The sequence below is a fragment of the Heliangelus exortis genome, chromosome 6 (assembly GCF_036169615.1).
Source record: "Heliangelus exortis chromosome 6, bHelExo1.hap1, whole genome shotgun sequence".
In the NCBI taxonomy this organism is placed as follows: Eukaryota; Metazoa; Chordata; class Aves; order Apodiformes; family Trochilidae; genus Heliangelus; species Heliangelus exortis.
The window spans coordinates 26,971,607-26,989,169 of record NC_092427.1 but is presented as its reverse complement, the minus strand read 5'-3'; the positions used below and the strand labels follow the sequence as shown (position 1 = coordinate 26,989,169).

General features: G+C 35.9%; 1 protein-coding gene across 8 annotated transcripts in view; it reads right to left on the bottom strand.

Annotated features, from left to right (window-relative positions):
* Nucleotides 1-17,563, bottom strand: part of METTL8 (methyltransferase 8, tRNA N3-cytidine) — an 83,530-nt gene that overhangs the window by 3,027 nt on the left and 62,940 nt on the right. For 6 of the 8 annotated variants that reach the window (XM_071747370.1, XM_071747371.1, XM_071747369.1 and 3 more), the window contains 8 exons: nt 14,785-14,876; nt 9,656-10,029; nt 9,081-9,130; nt 6,550-6,613; nt 6,078-6,217; nt 2,831-2,937; nt 2,673-2,738; nt 1,500-1,727 (listed from right to left, as the gene is read on the bottom strand). In XM_071747370.1, the coding sequence (XP_071603471.1) occupies nt 1,543-1,727; nt 2,673-2,738; nt 2,831-2,937; nt 6,078-6,217; nt 6,550-6,613; nt 9,081-9,130; nt 9,656-10,029; nt 14,785-14,876 (1,078 nt within the window). In that variant the 3' untranslated portion in view covers nt 1,500-1,542. Of the gene's footprint in view, nt 1-1,499; nt 1,728-2,672; nt 2,739-2,830; nt 2,938-4,843; nt 5,264-6,077; nt 6,218-6,549; nt 6,614-9,080; nt 9,131-9,655; nt 10,030-14,784; nt 14,935-17,563 lie in introns of those variants that run through there. The other 2 variants (XM_071747373.1, XM_071747374.1) reach the window with 2 other exon arrangements.

Below are 17,563 nucleotides of genomic sequence, written 5' to 3'. Positions count from 1 at the left end.
TTTACTGCAGGTTTCAACAATGCCATTGCTAACCCAAGCTTCCTAAGCCAATTAATTGATAGACATAAAACAGTATCTTACCCTAGTGGGAACTGAAAATACACCAGAAATGTGGGATCAGATCCTACCTTCAAAGACCCCTTATTAGATCTCATTCTTGAAACAGATCTAGACTTATTGATGTTAAGTAGGTCCCTTCATCTTGTCAAAGAGGAGGAGGATACTTAGCATCTAAATTTCAATCAGTTCTAGTTGGCTTACCAGCTAACAACTTGGGAAAAAAATAAAAAGGGGAGGGGGTGTTTCAGCTGTGCATCCTTCACACTAAAACAAGAGACTTTGAGAATGTCACCATATTAATAGCACTCAAAACTGCATGTATGTTATAGATTACATGAATTCTACATCCTTGTTGCATTAAGAGATTTATTTTATTCATTCACCTGTTTCTGGCCCTCTCCCCTCCTTTTGGCTGAGAGATTGTAAAATTACATTTAAAGAGCAGAAGGGACATCTTTGAATGCTATCTCAGCAGCCTCTGTATCATAGACTGCATCTGAAAATAGTGGTTTGGTTTTCTTCTTCAGAGCACTTGGCATAGTAGTGTAGTCCTGTCCCTTTACAGTGTCTTCACAGAATCAATACAAAACCAGTCATTTTTCTAAGACTCAAGCCCTAAAGAAACAACTTCTCTCTGTAAACAACAAAATACCTCTACAGCCATGCAGATCCCATTTAATCTGGTGACATTACACCATAACAAAACAAATAGAATATACTCTGAACTACTCGTTTTGCTCCTCTCTTTAGTGCCTCTGACATCCCATAAAAATGATGTTTGTATTTATCAAGAAAATTGGTTTCATCCCTGTTTTGCCATTTTGATAATTCTTTTCTACATGATGTTTAGCTCTCAACAGAACTTTAAATATAATGTATGTGTCACCATGTTGTTACATTTCAGTTTGGCACGTTTCTGCTTAACGTGTAGTTGGAAAATGGAGATTTTAGAGGAATAAGTCAGTTACAGTGGAAGACACCAATCAGTGAGTAACCTGATATCTATGCATATCACATGTAGTTAGTATGAAATTATAACTTATATGCAAACCAAGACAGAGATGATGTCTTCATTATTAACACAGCACAGCTTGTAGTGATAGCAAGAACAGATACTCTATTTCTCTATATCTTTGAAACAGGTATGCTTCAGTCCAAAACTTTTTACATGTTGTAAATTTCAACAGGACCAAGATACATGTTTAGGTTTACTGACCATTCATATTCAAGGGAGTAAAATAATGCCTAGTCAAAGTTATGGCTAGATTAATGTGCATTTATTGTTTATAAAGCACAAGTTGGAAATGCTGCTTTTTTGTTGTTTTTTTTTTCAGATCATTTTCACACAGACATTTAAAAAGAAAATCAGAGAAAGGTTTTCAGTTTGATATATTTCTTCCTTTCAGTGGCTAACACAAGACTATAGCAAAGATACGTACTCAAATTTGCTTCAGTTTCTGGAGTTCCTGGCACAATTATCTATTACGGGTGCCTTTCAGTACCTTCTTCAGTATTATTCAGAGGTAGCAGCAATGGTTTTTGGAACTTGCTTTGTATCCAAACTCGATGCATTTTCACTTTTTTCTTCCTGTTTACTTGTAATCGCCGATCAACTAAATTCTGTACTTCAGTTAATCCAGCCAAGTTGAACATGTTCCATACCTCATCTATTTTCTCATATGAAGAATCATTGCAATTAAAAAAAAAAAAAAAAAGCATTTTGAGAATGTAGTAAATATGAACTTGCAGTTCAACGAAAAATAATCTAAATCTGTTTTGTAATTTAAAAGATCAAGGAAACTGCCCTTAAGAAGTCTTTTGCTCAAAATTAATTTTCACAGCTCTTGTTTTTATATTATAGTAAAAAATATTATGTTGAGGCCCAAATCACACTGAATATTACTTATGGCATTCACAGATTCCCTTGTTTAGAGGGTCCAGGCTTGAAAACAAATGCATGCCATTTAGTCACTGTTCAGATATTATAAAGATGAAGCTATTTCACTGTCAAATTACAAGCCACACATTTATGCCAATGTCATTGTCTCCTTCTTGTCAGTCACCACTGGAAAACTTTTAGCCTCTTTGACATGAATAAGTGAAAAGCAATACATTTAAAAAAATGAGAAGGCTCTTTGAATTCAAGTGATTTCTCATACATGACCCAGACCCTCATTCTCATTTTTAAAATTACTCAAGCTGGGATAAATCCTGATCTATCTCTATTGCTTCACTATTCACTAACACAGAAGAAAAAGATTATCAGAGCACCAACTGTTCTTCTACACACATTTTTCACAATTTCAATAAATAAATCAAGCATATATTTCAACAACTGAATTAGAGCATATCATTGGACACAATATGCTTAGACAAAGAATTTCCAGTGATGTCTGAAATATCAGTCTTGCAGAACTCTGGATGCAACAAGTGTACACATAAAGGGAATTGTTTTCTTATAACAGTTAGCTTTTGGCTTTGGGAAAAAAGAAAAGAAAAAAAAAAAAGCACTAATGATACTTTATTTACATTTCTGTTTTAAGATGAGATTTATAACCAAAATCATCTAGAGAGACACTTAACCCTTTCTATAAAACTATGCCATTTCATACCTTTGGTAAAGAAATACACTCTGGTTCCATCTCCTCGTACATAAAAATTTTCAGACAAGCAATGACCTAAGAAATTAAAGTGGTAATGAGAAAAGACACATGATTTTTTTCCAGAAAGTTAAAACAAACAGTAAACTACAAAAGCACTCAAAAATTACCTTTTTTAAAACGAAGTTGAGTTGTATCGTATCTTCCATAGTCTCGAAATAACAACATTCCTCCAGGTTTCAGTAGTTTAGCCAACCTATTTACGACCCCTTGCATCCTAAGAAAATAGATATACTGGTGAAGTTTGCAATCATATTTGAAGGGGTTTTTTGGTGCCTGGAATATATATAGATTTCTGAAATTAAAATGAGAAGATATGTCTATATTTACTGTAAAAGGTCAGGCAGCAGCAAGCAGGAAGAACTCTTGACAAAAAAGCTTCTAAACCAAAAATTTAAAAGGAACTGAGAACACAAACCAGAAAAAGAAAATTAGTCCTTTTCCCTCATTTCAACAGAATTTCAGTGGTTAAATAGAATGGGGTTTTAGTATATGGGTCATATGGGAAATGCAGATATATGATAAACAATGAGAGAAGAGTAAGCTATGTGTACATGTGAGCTAGACTGAACCTTCTTGCTGTACATAGCAAAGCCAAGGGCCTGGAAAGGCAAGTGAAAGCTGCCTCCATGGCTTTATGGAGGTACTGATCATACACACAGAATCAGTATCTCCACACCTGATGGCTGAGGATGCAAAGAATCTGAACAGTACCTCAGGAGAGGAATCTGGCACAACTCCAACTGGATATTACTAGGTAGAGGAGGAAAGTCTGCATTATCCAAAATGCTTACAAGTTTGTGACTCTTGGAGGTATCTTACATCAGCTCTTCCTTATAAAGATTACACCAGCATGCTGCATGTATGATAGGAATAATCCTATACAGAGTACTTTTTACTCTTCACTAGGCCAGAGCATCTTCATTCTCACTTTTTAAGCTTACCTCAGAGCTTCTTATAAATATGTTTGCATTACCTGGCAATATATGCTACTAATGAATAACGGGGTGGGGTTTGCCTCACCCTTTCAGAGCAAACTGAAGGACTTGGGCCACATTCATGAAAGACATCAAAAGGCAGTCTGCACATGGCAGGCTGCAAAGCAGAAAAGTCAACTTGCCTAATTCAACCCTTCCTCCCACAAGGAAGTAGACAAATCATGTAGAAGATGTGGAGCCAGACTGAATGCCAAATAAATGGAAAGGCAGAGTGCTGTATCTGAAAAGAGCTAAAGAAAACCAAATCCTCCTTAACTATACAAAATCAGCATACCATTACTGTGTAATAACAGAACATCCTTACATCAACCCACTCGCTCAGGTGGCCTTAACCCCTTGCCCCAAGAATGTCAAGATTCAACTTGGTTCTCATGCACCTTGATTTTTGCCTTGATCTTGCCTTGATTTTTAAGGGACAGAATTAGGAGATAGTTCAGTATAAAATGGTATCATTTCTCCAGACAAACAAGAAAAAAAAAAACAAACCCACAGAATTCCCTCAGAGGAAGCCAAGTCCTTTAAAAGTTGTAACCTCTTTGCTCCTACTTAACACAGGCAACCAACCACAGTGCCACAGGCAGAAAAGACAGCCCCACCTAAGAAGAGGAGGCTGCCCAAGACATGGAGATGCTCCCAGAATTACAGACTTTGCCTATAGAAAGAATACATACATTTTGTGCACATAAAGAAAATGTAAATGCACACAAAGTAAGAAATCTCATCCCATAGGACTACAGCACATGAATTACTTATCTAGAAGAAAGTTTAATACCTTTCAAATTCTCTAACCAGATTTCAAAGAGATTTCTAGCACAACTGAAGTGTGTTTAAAATGGGGTACAGGAGTAACAATTATAAAAAACTAAACACAATAAAACCAAAGAGAAATCACAAGTGAAAACTGTCCTGAATACAAACGTGTCACTCATGTATATTTTCTGGGTCTCCATAATACCCAATTTCTGCATCATCACTCTGTTGGTTTTCTTCCTAATTTCCCACTTTCAAAGTTTCCAGAAAAAATGTGCCCTGAGCAAGATGGATCTGGATTACATTTTCCTTTATGCAGACATTTTAATTCTACAACGTGACAGTAATGACAAATAAATTTTTGAGAAGTGGGTCTTACAGAACAGATAATTACATGGAAATTTTTATTTTTGTTTATACATACACATAGACACAAAAGCATCCACATCAGCCTTCACACGCTGACATGGGGAGAAATCAAAAAACCAAAAACAACCCACAAAAGAACCCCAAACAAAACCAAAAACCACAAAAACCCAAACAAAACCCAAACATATTCTCAAATGACTAGTAGGGAAAATTCCACAGAAATTCTGACAGAACATTTGATTACTGCTTCTCCAGGCAAAGTGACTGAATGAATGCATCTTCTCCACTGTACAACTTCTTCCTGACAGCGTCACCACAGTTACAGAGATCTGACAACTCCTGCTTGAATTGTTTTTTTCTAAATCTGGACCCAGGCTTTGCATGACTCATCTGCTTGTCTCTGAGCAAACAGGAAGGAGCAACATCCTATATAGGAAAGATTTTTCTGTAAAACTAATCATTAATAACTTAGGAAGGGAAACAGTTCTCAGACTTAGGCAAATACTGTTCTGTTTCTCAAGCCCATTTTAATTACATTCTTAAAGTAATAAATGTATCACCACACATAGAGCATTCCCTTCATATTGCTTAAGGAAGGGTCAAAGCAGTTTAACTTATATGCTCTCTTCTGAATTTTTCCCATTAAAAAAAAGGGCATTTTCACAATCAGTCAACCTTAACAAATATAAAGTTTGGTTCATTAGACACTGAGAAGCATTAGTAACAAGGCTAAGAGCACTCAACATAGCACTATGTCTGAAAATTAGATCAAGTTTTCTTAATACAAACAAGTTCCAAAAATTCTGGAACAATTTTGGTTTTAAAGGCCTGTATGCAAGCACTTGTGTGTGGCTAAATCAGTAATCTAAGTCCTTATCAACATATTTTAGGGTGTTAAATCATTAATTTTTGGTTTTGATCACTAAAAATTATTTCTTTCCAGTAGACTAGCATTTTGGATTGTTATTTCTTGAATTACTGTCACTTTTAATAGGGATGTATTTAGTTACAACATACCCCTTCTATTTTGACAGAGACAGGAAGCTCCCTAATGAATTAGCCTGACCAGCTTTCCTCTTGAAGCTTGAAAATGGAACACAGCATTTAAAACACCTTGTTTTATATATATCATAGCTTACTAAATAATAAATTAAAGATTTATCATCTTTTGCTATTCTTGAAAACCTCCGCTGATGAAAGAGATTTAACCCATTTGCTATGCCCTCTAGTCTTCATTTACCTGTCAGGATGAATAGTAGAGAGCACAAAGACAAGGAGAACGACATCCAAGATCTCATCTGGAAAAGGATAGGGTAAAGCATCATCACACACATCATGAACAAAGGCAGAACACCAGGCTGAATTGTAGGACGAATGTGACTGTCAGGAAAAAGACGAAAAGAGGCACAGAGAGAACAGTAGTAGTTAATACGTGTACTGTGACTCAAGAAACCTTTTTTCTTCAATTATTCAGCATTGTAAAACATCTCATATAAAAGCCTATTCTGTCTGGTATCTTACTCAAGCTGAGAAGCAAGCTCACTGATGGTATTCATTCCTCTCTGCACAGAGTAAGACTTTGTTCTTTGGAATACTGAAAACTTCAGTTAGAAGTTGTCAAAGCCATCACATTATTTTTCATGAAGAGGGCTTCCTGGCAGCCTCCTGAATTACAAGCTTATAAGGTACTCTAAAGTGAGCATATGAATTACCTTTACCAGCTCCACTGCTCCTGAAGCAAAATCACAACAGTATAGAAAGGTTCCAGGTGTTTTGCTAGGAAAACAAAAGCAACATCAGTAAAAAAATTATTAATGTAAAAGATGAAAGTCTACATCAGTGTTCATGGAACTACAGAGGGCCCTTTGGGGTTCTCCACAGGTTTGATCAAGCATGCCTTATTAATGTCTAGCACATGGAAAGCCACATAGGTTGTAATGAACCAATAGGGCAGATAAATTCACAAGAACACCAACAGGCAGTTAGTATAAAAAGCAGAATGATAGCCTTGTCAGGCAGGAAGTGAAAAGGAAAAGAAAGAGGGTCACAGAGGGCTGTCAGAATTGATGACAATGTCCTGGTGTTGTATTATATAAATGTACATTAATAGGTCATGCTTTCTTACTGAAGCACTGCATTAAGTTTTTATCATTAGCTCATGTGTGGAGTTTAATTAGCAACATGATTTGGGTAGGGGTGGGGTGTTACAAAAGTCATCCACAGTTCTGCGGATATTTGGATTCCCATGTACCACCTCACTATGCTTTTGATTAGATTAAGCAGAAATGGTTGTTTCACTCCCTTATTCCCTTTGTTTTGTAACCCAAGATGAATAAGAATTTCCTGTAGCGCTGTTTTCCCTTCCTTTCCCATCCAAGACTACACCAGGTGCAAATTTCCTCATACCATTCAGCAGATGCTAGTAACTCAAGGGAGAAGTTTTTTTCATGTCCAAAAAATTCATTTATGAGAAATTAAGCAAGCCCCTCAAAACCTACTGAGGAATGACCTCATGGTGAACTCATGATCAACGAATCTCTCAAAAATATTTGATATTTTGGACAGATGGTTTCTTTAGAAAGGGAATCAAGCTCTGGCAGTGCCTATAAGATCTCACAATACAGAGAACTGAGTTAGTGACATCTCTCTGAGGGGTCAACAGGGTTTCCTTGTGAACCAAAATATATTCCATTCTTGCTGCTGAGCAAAATCTCAGCTCTGTGCCCACCATAAGAGTTAAGTTTAGATATTTACCATGGATGAGGACAAGCAGCCAGGCGTTGGACCCAGCCAGTCCCTTGGGAAAGGTTAAGCTGATTTCCTAATTGACTTGTTAGGATGTTATTTCAACTTTAGAGCAGAAAAGGAGCTATGTAGAAAGGCAACTTAAAACAAAGGCAAAGCTTTATCTGGATTGTGATTTCATAATGCATTGTATTGTATTGTAACTTGAATTTTAAGGAGGGGAATGGGAAGGTGTTTAAAATTTATGTTCCACAAATCTAAGTGGAAAATTTTTGTAGCCAGGGAACACTCATACTTCATGCTGGCTTCTTTTTATACGCATACAAAAAGCAATTTTTATATTATTAAATTCAAAGTAAAACCAAACTATAAAGCCAGGCCTGCTAAACTATATGTTTCCATCAGGTCATATACATGTCAAACGTGAGTTCTTCAGTGTACCAACCAATGTGACTGACTGAAAGATTTGCATAAGAATGGAGATCTTCAGTTAAAATACCTAAGAAGTGGATTTTCACTTCAGAAATGCCAACCTATGACTAATGCCTCCTGTGAGAAAAAAAACAACAGTTTGTCTCATCTTTTTAACACAGCTACATGGTATCTCTTGCCTATATAGTGTTATCTTCCAAATTTTGTCATATGAAACAGGGCTGCCCTTTCCTTACATGCTGTCTAAAGCAAAGCATTTGCTGTGGGATGAAGATGCATTGCTAAAACTAATAGGATTCATGTAAGACCCTGGTGCATCACTAAATTCCTGCTCTCTGTTCCAATATCTGCAAAATGGAGCTTTTTTTTCTATAATGGGGATGCTAGCAATCAGAATTCCTTTATAGAATAATGAACTCTGCAGCACTCATGCTCTGGATGGCATGAATAAAAAGAAACCTATTTCAAACCTTGAAACATACACAGTCTTTCCAAGAAAACCTTTCTGCCTACATGGAAGAGAAGGCAGGCTGTTGTAACAGCTTTTCCTAGAACCAGAACCAAAGTGGATTAAGATGTTTCGGGGAATTAAGCAATGCAATACAGGACTTGTGCCTTCCTTGACACTAAAACCTGAAGGAATATGATAAAGTATACCAGCCAAATTCAGAAATAGTACAGCCTCTTACCAGTAGATTACATGCCATTATCTACTGTCTCTGAATTTGTCCTTTTGCAGATATATCTGGTAGCCTTATGGTGACATACTAGACAAAAGAATATTTCACCTGCCTGAGATTAGCTACAAGAAAACAGTTGGGATGCACCTGTAGACAAACCTTGTCAGCAAATATGGTTCCCCCAAGACCAAGACTGACCGACCAGTATGAGGACTATCTTGTACTGGTGCAACCAACATGAGCTGTGTCTGCAAGCAATGAAAATTCAAGGGCTGTAAAACAGTCCACTCAACACTTCCTACAGCACTGGTCTAGTACCAGCATTTGAAATAAACGAAGAAGATGAAAACAGAGCTTTTCATAGTTGAAAATCCAACACTACATACCATAGAACTTTCAAAATAGGAAAGACACTGTTTCCAGCACCACAACCAACCTAAAATCAGAGAAGAAACAAAAAGTTAAAATAAATGAGCAAATAAAACCTGGTATTTTTAAAATTTTTTACTTCAGTTAGTTAAGGTATGTTGGAAAGAAGAAGTACAAACAGCTCATACCACAATTCTCTAATTACTTCTGTGATCATGTTTCTCCTCAGTATCTTTCTAAAGTTAAGAGAGAATCCACTTCCCAAACTGCATAGCTAAATGCAATACCCTTGTCCATTATCACCACTTGCCAAGAATGTATCAAGTACTTGCACTTTAAGACAGAATCCTCCTTAGGAAACTAGAAACCAAATTTTCAGTGAAAATGAAGTCTGACAAGCTAGCTAAATTCTGAGTTCAAAGAAACTTCAAAGGGAAAACAAATCCCTGATCGTAGATTTTTCTGAAAGTTTTTGCCATAAATGAAGGTAGTAAGTTGAATCTTAAATGTCTTCTTTCTTGATACTTTCTAAATGTTGTTATTAAACTTCTGAGCAATTACATGGATGGGTAGGACATTTGCAGTATATTACCTCTAAAATCCTGTAAGTAGCATCACAACCAGGGAAGGATCCTAGCCCGCCAAGTTCTTCTCCACAGTTTTTACCCTGAGGATTGTCAGTAGGAGATTTTGCTTGTTTTTTATTATATACATATCCTTGTACAGAAGTAGAACCACCTCCATAATTTTTCATCTCAAACACTTCATTTTTGCATGAAAAGCTGTTGGTACTATTTATTTTTGTGTGTTCTGAAGATCTTTCTTGTGTTTTCAACTCTTCTCTCCTTTTTTCTGGAAGAATTTCTGGAAACTCCAGAAACAGCCAATTGCGATCCTTGAAAAAGTTATTTTTATGAGTCTTGTAAAATTCATTCCAGTATCTACTGGCTTCTCTCTCATATTTATCTGAAATTAAAAGAAAATGAGAACTTAGTGAACATGAGCTTAGCTGCAAAGTACTGTAAAGTAAATTTGGAATTTGGACTCTAAATTTATAGTTTAAATATCTGTAGTTTTACACACTATACACATTTAAATAAAAACATATGGATTTTGGGTCTTACCTTAATCTCTGCTCAAAGTAATTCACATGAGGGGTTAATTAGATTTTATGTCACTTAAAATGGGACAGACAGGCTTTCTGCACCATCTTTTATTCTTTTCTTTTTAATGTAGTGACATCATAGAACATTACCAAAATATGCAATCATAAGTTTCTTAGACAAGCTTTCATGTCTCAAATTATAAAAGCAATGCACTTTTTCAATTAAATGTTCTCCATGTTTTTCTTATTTAAGAAATACTAAATTGAATTTAATGTCATGATTTCTGAAACTCCATGAACAATAGTAAATTTGTTTGCAGCTGGTCATTGCCAAAAAATCCATCAATTAGAAATATATTCCATGAACTGGAGGCTACTGCATAGCCTATGGACAGTAATTCACTCTTAAACATTTAACAATACAGTTTTGACAGAAAAGAACAGTACAATCAGAAGCAACATACTAGTTTTCTTACTTGCAAAACACTTCAGAGTCTTACAGTACACTTTTTCATTAACTTTTAATTCACAAAACATTCTAAATCAGTGTTACAATGTCAAAGATTAGAACTAAAAGGGATTTCATCCAGTCAGGAAATTCATACCCTTCTTCTCCACAGAGATCTGTGCAACTTATTCTTAAAACACCACATATAGGCTTGACAACTTTCTTCAGTAATATATTAATCTTTCATCATCTGTACAGTTAGAAACATTTTCCATTACTTAACCTGAGATTTTCTTACTGTAATTTAAGTCCAGTAATTCTTGCCCCATTAACCAAGCAGATAAAGCAAAGATTACTCTCTTCTCTTTGCTACACCTATTTACTTATTTGAAATCTTTTATTACGTCTCCCATAAACAATCTCTTTTCTAGGTTGTCTAAACCTAACTTTTCTTTTTCCCATGGAAGTCATGATTTGAGAGTTCTGATAATTTTCATTTTTCTTCGCTAGATCCTCTACAATTGATTTACTACTTTTTGGTACTGTATTCTGGTAAAGGCATTATCAATGCAGAGCAAAAGGAATATTTTATGAGGCTTACAGGCTGTAATCCTGTTTATAACTCCCAGCTTGCCATTTTGTAACAGTATGACACTGCTGATTCAGCTAGTGATTCACCACAACCCTCAGATCTTCTGCAAAATGACTACCTAGCCAATTGTTCCAGAGCCCAGTATTTTTTTCAAGGAATTATTTTGAAGCAAAGTATTCTGCATGCACTTCTAGCAGAATTGTATCTTTAAGACCATTTTTTCATATTACTTGTCCAGATCTTTCTGAATTCTAATCTTGCTCTTCACCATACTTGAAACATCTCTTCACTTAAATCATCTTCAAGTCCCCCATTTCCTGGGATCACTAATAAAAACACCAAGTATAACTTGACACTGAACAAAAAACTTTTCTGCCCAGCACAGCCTTTTACTCTGAGAGGATCTCTCTAGGCATCATTCACCCAACAGCAGTTTCATCAGCTCTCACTTGCCTAACTTGCTTATGAAAATGTCAAGTAAAGCAAGTCAGAAGCCTTACTAAGGATAAATTTCATGATGTCTGCTGTTTTTTCCTTATCCCCAGGGTTTGTAACCTTCTCCAAGAAGGAAATTAGCTCGATTTTACATGATTTATTATTGAAAAATATTTGTTGGCCAGTATTCATGTCCTTGTTCTTCCAAACCCAGTGTCTGCAAGCTCTGGATTATCTCTTCCAGTATTTTTCCAGGAATTGAAACTAATTCTCTGACTCTTCTCTTTCCCACCTCCCTTGTTAAAAAAGCAAATATGCTCTTTTCTGCTTTTCCAGTCATCCATGTACTCTATGGATGTACTTTGTAACCTGTTCTTTTCAGTATGAGAACAAGATCTTTTCTCCTTCTCATCAGCACTAATTGTGCTGGCCACTGGACTGCAGCTAACCCTTTCAAAGGAAGGCTGATAAAAAGATAAGAATTACAGCTTTTTCAATGTCTCTTTTGTTAATAGTTTTCCCTTCCTTATCCCTCCTAAATACCAAACCAAATCTTTTTCTTGTTCCCCACCCCCTCATTCTCAAAGCATTTACAGAACTGTTTCTTGTTACCCTTGATGTCTCTTGCTAAGTGTACGTGATGTTAGGTGTTGCCTTTTTTATTTTGTCCCTACTCACCTACACTGACCCATTGTTCTTTTAATATAAATGCACAGAGTACATTTATGGTGCATTTCTCCTGCTACTCTCACTTTAATATCTAACATATTATTTCCTAAATTGCTACAGCTTTTCATAGATAAATAAAGCTGAGAATAATCATTAGAGTCACAGACAGGCAGTGGGAAGTGGCAAGGAGGTGGCAGAATGCCTTGTCCTAGAAATCTGCATCATTTTTTCAAAATTTAACATTTAATATACCCAATTGTATTACTAAAGGGCAAGACCTAGCCATGCAGAATAATTGTAGAGACTTGTTTTATAATGTACATGCAGAGATGATTGAGGTCACATATACCAGACTGCAAGAGTATCAACTGCACACTCATAGATTGCTCAGCTTCAGTATAAAAAAAGCAGCCTTCTACTCAAAAGGTTCTTAAATCATTATAATCCCTTGTTATGGTCACTACTTTTTCATTAGTCTGTGGATAACACTTGTACTTAAATTCCAATCCAGTTTTCCAGATTTCAGAATTAAATGAAAGCAATGACTAAAGTCAGACTATGAAATTTTATTAGTATGGTATTACATATGTTCAAATGAAGACCACTAGACTTTCCATTCTTTAACTGGTCACTCCTGCACCAGTGTGTAATAACCACACATGCATAATATTATTATTATTATTATCATCCTAATTATCACTATCATTATTGTTATCATTATTAAATTTTTGTTTCATCTTGTATATTTAAGTAGCCTAACTACTAAATTTTCCTAAGCATGTAAAAATTACAAAACTAATAAGCATAACCGCTCAAGAAAAAAAAAATCCCTTACTTAGTCACCTGATTTCTCTCCTTAGAAGAATCTTTCATACACTAGCAAACATGCTTGAGAATGGCATGGACACTGCTAATAGACATTAAAGGACATGCTCATAAGTAATCAAATCCCTGAAGGTAGTATGAGCTCATTCAGTTTAACAAGGGTCACCAGAGCAATTCTATTTTAGTGATACAATAGTACTGGTGAAATCTGTATTGTCTTTTTTCCCCTTACTGTTGTTTCTGAGGCTCCAAAATAACCTGCTTGTTACCTTCAGTCTAGTTCATTGTTTACACAAAGAGGCTAAAATGTTCTTCCCTTCAAAGAATGAAGGTGAAGCTTTCTGAAGAAACACTACCAGCAATGCTCACCTATTTGAGTTCTGAACAGAGAGGCATTGATAGGAAATATCCTTAGATTCTTGGTAATAAAGAAACACCTGATTATTCCATTTCTCACCAGCATAAACTAAATTCTAAATCATTGCAGATGAAGGATGAAAGCCACATGGTTACATAGCTTACTTTTCAATTATGATCTCTTTTTCAACTTTGTATACAAGCCACATATTGGATGTCATTTTTAAAAAGCAAACATTGAATTCCTGTACTCAGATAAAAAATGTGATAGGTAACAGAGAAGGGCAGGATGACAATCCCAGAGCATTCAAAGTGAGGAAGAGCACACAGTTCAAGACACATTCACAGGTGATTCAAATAAACCCCAACATATGCCCTAGTTACATCAATGAAACTGAGCACATGATCAAAATGGCAGTATTTAATTTGACATGCTCAAAACATACTAAGTAAATAGAGGCCCAGGATATCCAAGTAATTGTTTTCATAATATATTTCTAAAAAAGGAGCAAATTAAAAATCCAATGCTACTATCAAGTTAATATGCCAGCTTTACCATACATAACCACCTTATAATTTACCCTAGGGACTAGTTTGCCAGTTTGAACCCAGAGATATAACCATACCTCAGAAATGGAGATTCAGTTTCCTCTCTGAAGACATGCATGACATTCCTTAATCATTTACAGAGCAGACTCTGCATGATGTACTAAAACACCTTCCACACCAAGTGAACACACTGGATTCCTGTAGCATTCCCAGTTCAGCCTGGCCAAGGCAGCAAGCTGGGACCAGCTGGGACCAGTGCAACTTTCATGGCACTGAACTGAAATATGGTGCAACATACAAACACTAGCTCTCTAAACACAACACAAATCATTAAAAAGTATTTTAATACTGCACATGGGAACTTTCACCCCCAGCACCGTAGCTGGCTGCAAATTCACTCCCTTTGATGAAGTAACAGTCCTGGGTAGTAGGCATTTTATTCTGAAGAAGTGCAAAAGGAACCAGAACTTACAACTGCACTATATTGATCTACTTGTTTTACATAGAGCCTACAGCCCCCTCCCTTCCCAATAGTGAATTGCTCAAATAAGTAACTGTACTAGAAAAATACTTTGAGACAAACTTTTGAGGTAATAATAATAAAAAAAATAAAAAAAAAATCCAACAAATTTAGACAAGAGAATGCAGAAATAAAAAGTATTCCTGGATTTTAAAGTATCTTTAAATACTTTAATAAATTTCACTGAAACAGGAAATTTTAAGCCATTAATAATTTGTTACCTTGGATTTCCAACTGGACTTTCACAAGTGAGTTTTCTGCTGCTTTCTCCTTGGCGCTCTCCTCTTCTTCTTGTGACCACTGCATGTGGTCCCTGCAAAAGCCAGTTGAAAAACTACCCTTTGAATAGGATTTTCCATAAAGTTTTTTTCCTAGGGAAAACAGTCACAAAGTAGCTAAACTGATTCAAATACATTTTCTTTTTGAATACAAGACAATGACCAGGAGGACACTGACGGTTTAAAACTAAGTTTCAGTGTATGAAAGATAAAAATTAATTACTAATTAAGTAAAACTCAACATGAAATTATTAGGAAAATCTTACAACTGCCAAGACACTGAAGTAGTATGCATTTTTTTCTTAATAATAAGATTAACATACATCTTGCAAATTGAGTGTGTTTTTAGGTACATATTTTGAGTGTCCCATTAGAACTGTGTTCAGCTGGATAAATAGACCTATCAACAAACACCCTGATGAAAGAAACTTCTCATATTACTGATGTTTATAATGAGGAACAGAGGCCACTCAGCAAAGGAATTAGCTATTCCTGAAACCAGAAGCATAATCCACCTATTTAAGTGGAACAGGTGAAATTGATGAAGAGAATTTTACTTATTTAGGGAACTGAGACAAAAAAAAAATTAAAAAAAAAAGAATGAGACATTCCTAAGAAAAGGCAAGCAGCGCTGCAGTGGTTCCAGGGTCTGTACTATCTATATTTGTGTGAAGTGGTTCACTAATTGTTATATTAATCTATTAAATGGTCACAGAACCAAGCCAAAATCTAACCCTGATGACTAAACTGCCTTCCCTGCAGATTTGTGTTTGGATCTGACTACAATAAGAAGCATCCATAAATGTGCTGCTGGTAGCTTTTAAAAACAAATCAAGTGCTCTTCCAAATTGTCCAGTCTAAACCGTTTTAGAAACCAGATTAAATTAGACAATATAATTCAAGTAATATGTTTGATCCTAATTCTACTGATACCCATTAACTGAAAGCCTATGACTAAAATTCCATTGGATATTATGGGAAAAGGAACAAGGTATCAACTTGAAAACAGTTAATTGTCCCTAAAAGCTAACCAGCATCTTCCTGTTCCATGCTTGGTGACATAGGTAATTTAATTCTTAGACCTTCACAGTTCCTCTTTGTTAATTGTGGGAGACTAATTGGTATGTATTTGTCTGCTTGCCTCTGACTTGATTTCCGCATCTCTACTGAAATATTTCTCATTATTGTCCCCAGCAGGTTGCCTCTCCCCTTCCTGTATTTGTTCATATACCAAATGTTCCTGTGCAGTGTCAAGGCTCTGACAGACAAACTGGAGTAGAATAAAACTGAAAGACCAAAGTATTACTAGGCAGCCATCCTCTTGGAAAGACTTGCTTCCCTCACTGTTTTTGACCTTTCCTATTCCAGCAAGCTGAAGCCAAGGACTATTCAGATGGCAACACTATCTGCCAGAAGGGCTAACTGTATGACTTACTTTGATACATGCTATAGCCAATAAATTTTAATCTATTTCTGTGTGGATTTAATCCACCAACATCTGTCAGTCCCCTTAAGAGCTCTGCACACAATACTAGATGTGCCTAAAGTCCTCCATAAACAATTTTTTTTCCTTTTGTCCATCCTTGGAAATTTATAAAGCTGAAGAAAGATCTTTATGCCCTTTCCTAGAAATTTCTACATGGAAGACTCCAAACAATAGTACTGCAGTAGCATTTCTTGATCAAAATCTGCAAGAGAGGATATAGCATTGTTCTTATGCTAACTATTTACATAGTTTGCATGCTTCAAATAAGGCAGGGGCTTCAGCAATACAAGTTGCCAGGAACACAGATACAGAATTCCAAGTATCGAATGTTTAAATGCAGAAATGTTTTAAGCTGAACATTGACAACAGCAAAGCAAGCTTTCCATTTTAACCACACCAGGAACCATTAACATGAGTAGGCCTGACATGACATCAAGCAATCCTACTTTCAGTTCAGCTTATTCAACTCACCCCTTTTCCCTTAACTTGTTTGCTAATACGGCTTTCAATTATTTCAGAAAACTAAAACGTGAAAACTATGCCAATTACTAACTTGAACAGAAGCAGATATTTTCTGTTCCAATACTTGGCATCATTCATTTCTTCTCTCTTGGAATGACAGAAAAGCACCACAGCAAATATCTAAAGCATTAATTCCCAAATTTAATTTGCTTAGCATTCCTAGCAGCAATGGCAGCAGCTCTTGGCTCCCTCCCAATTCACACACAGGCAAAAAGAAGGATGCCACTTCATGAAGTACCAAAGATTATGAGTGGGAAACAAAAGGACATAAATATGCATACATCAATGCTAGGGCAGATGTATCTGATGCTCACACTGCATGATCTATTTAGCTCAACCACCACTCATCCTGATCTCCTTTATCTCCCTAGTGAGAACCCTGCTGATTCAGCCAGTTTCAGATCCAAGGATTATAGCTTGATCACTCTATTAAGACTACCACTGAATGATAGTATGAAAGACCAAAGTTACACATTATCAGTTATGGGGAAGGATATTTTAAAAATGAAACAAAACTGAGTTTTGTTGAAGTACAGTGTTGCAGAAAAGGATAGGCATAGCCTTCTTCTTAATACTTTTTCCTACCTAGACTATATAGCCTACAATTGAATCAGTACTCATGTAAGTAAAGGATTTTTCTACCAAGCAGTACCAAGTTTGGAAAATGTTTAACAACTTCACTGCATACAGATTCATGAAACACGGAAATAAACT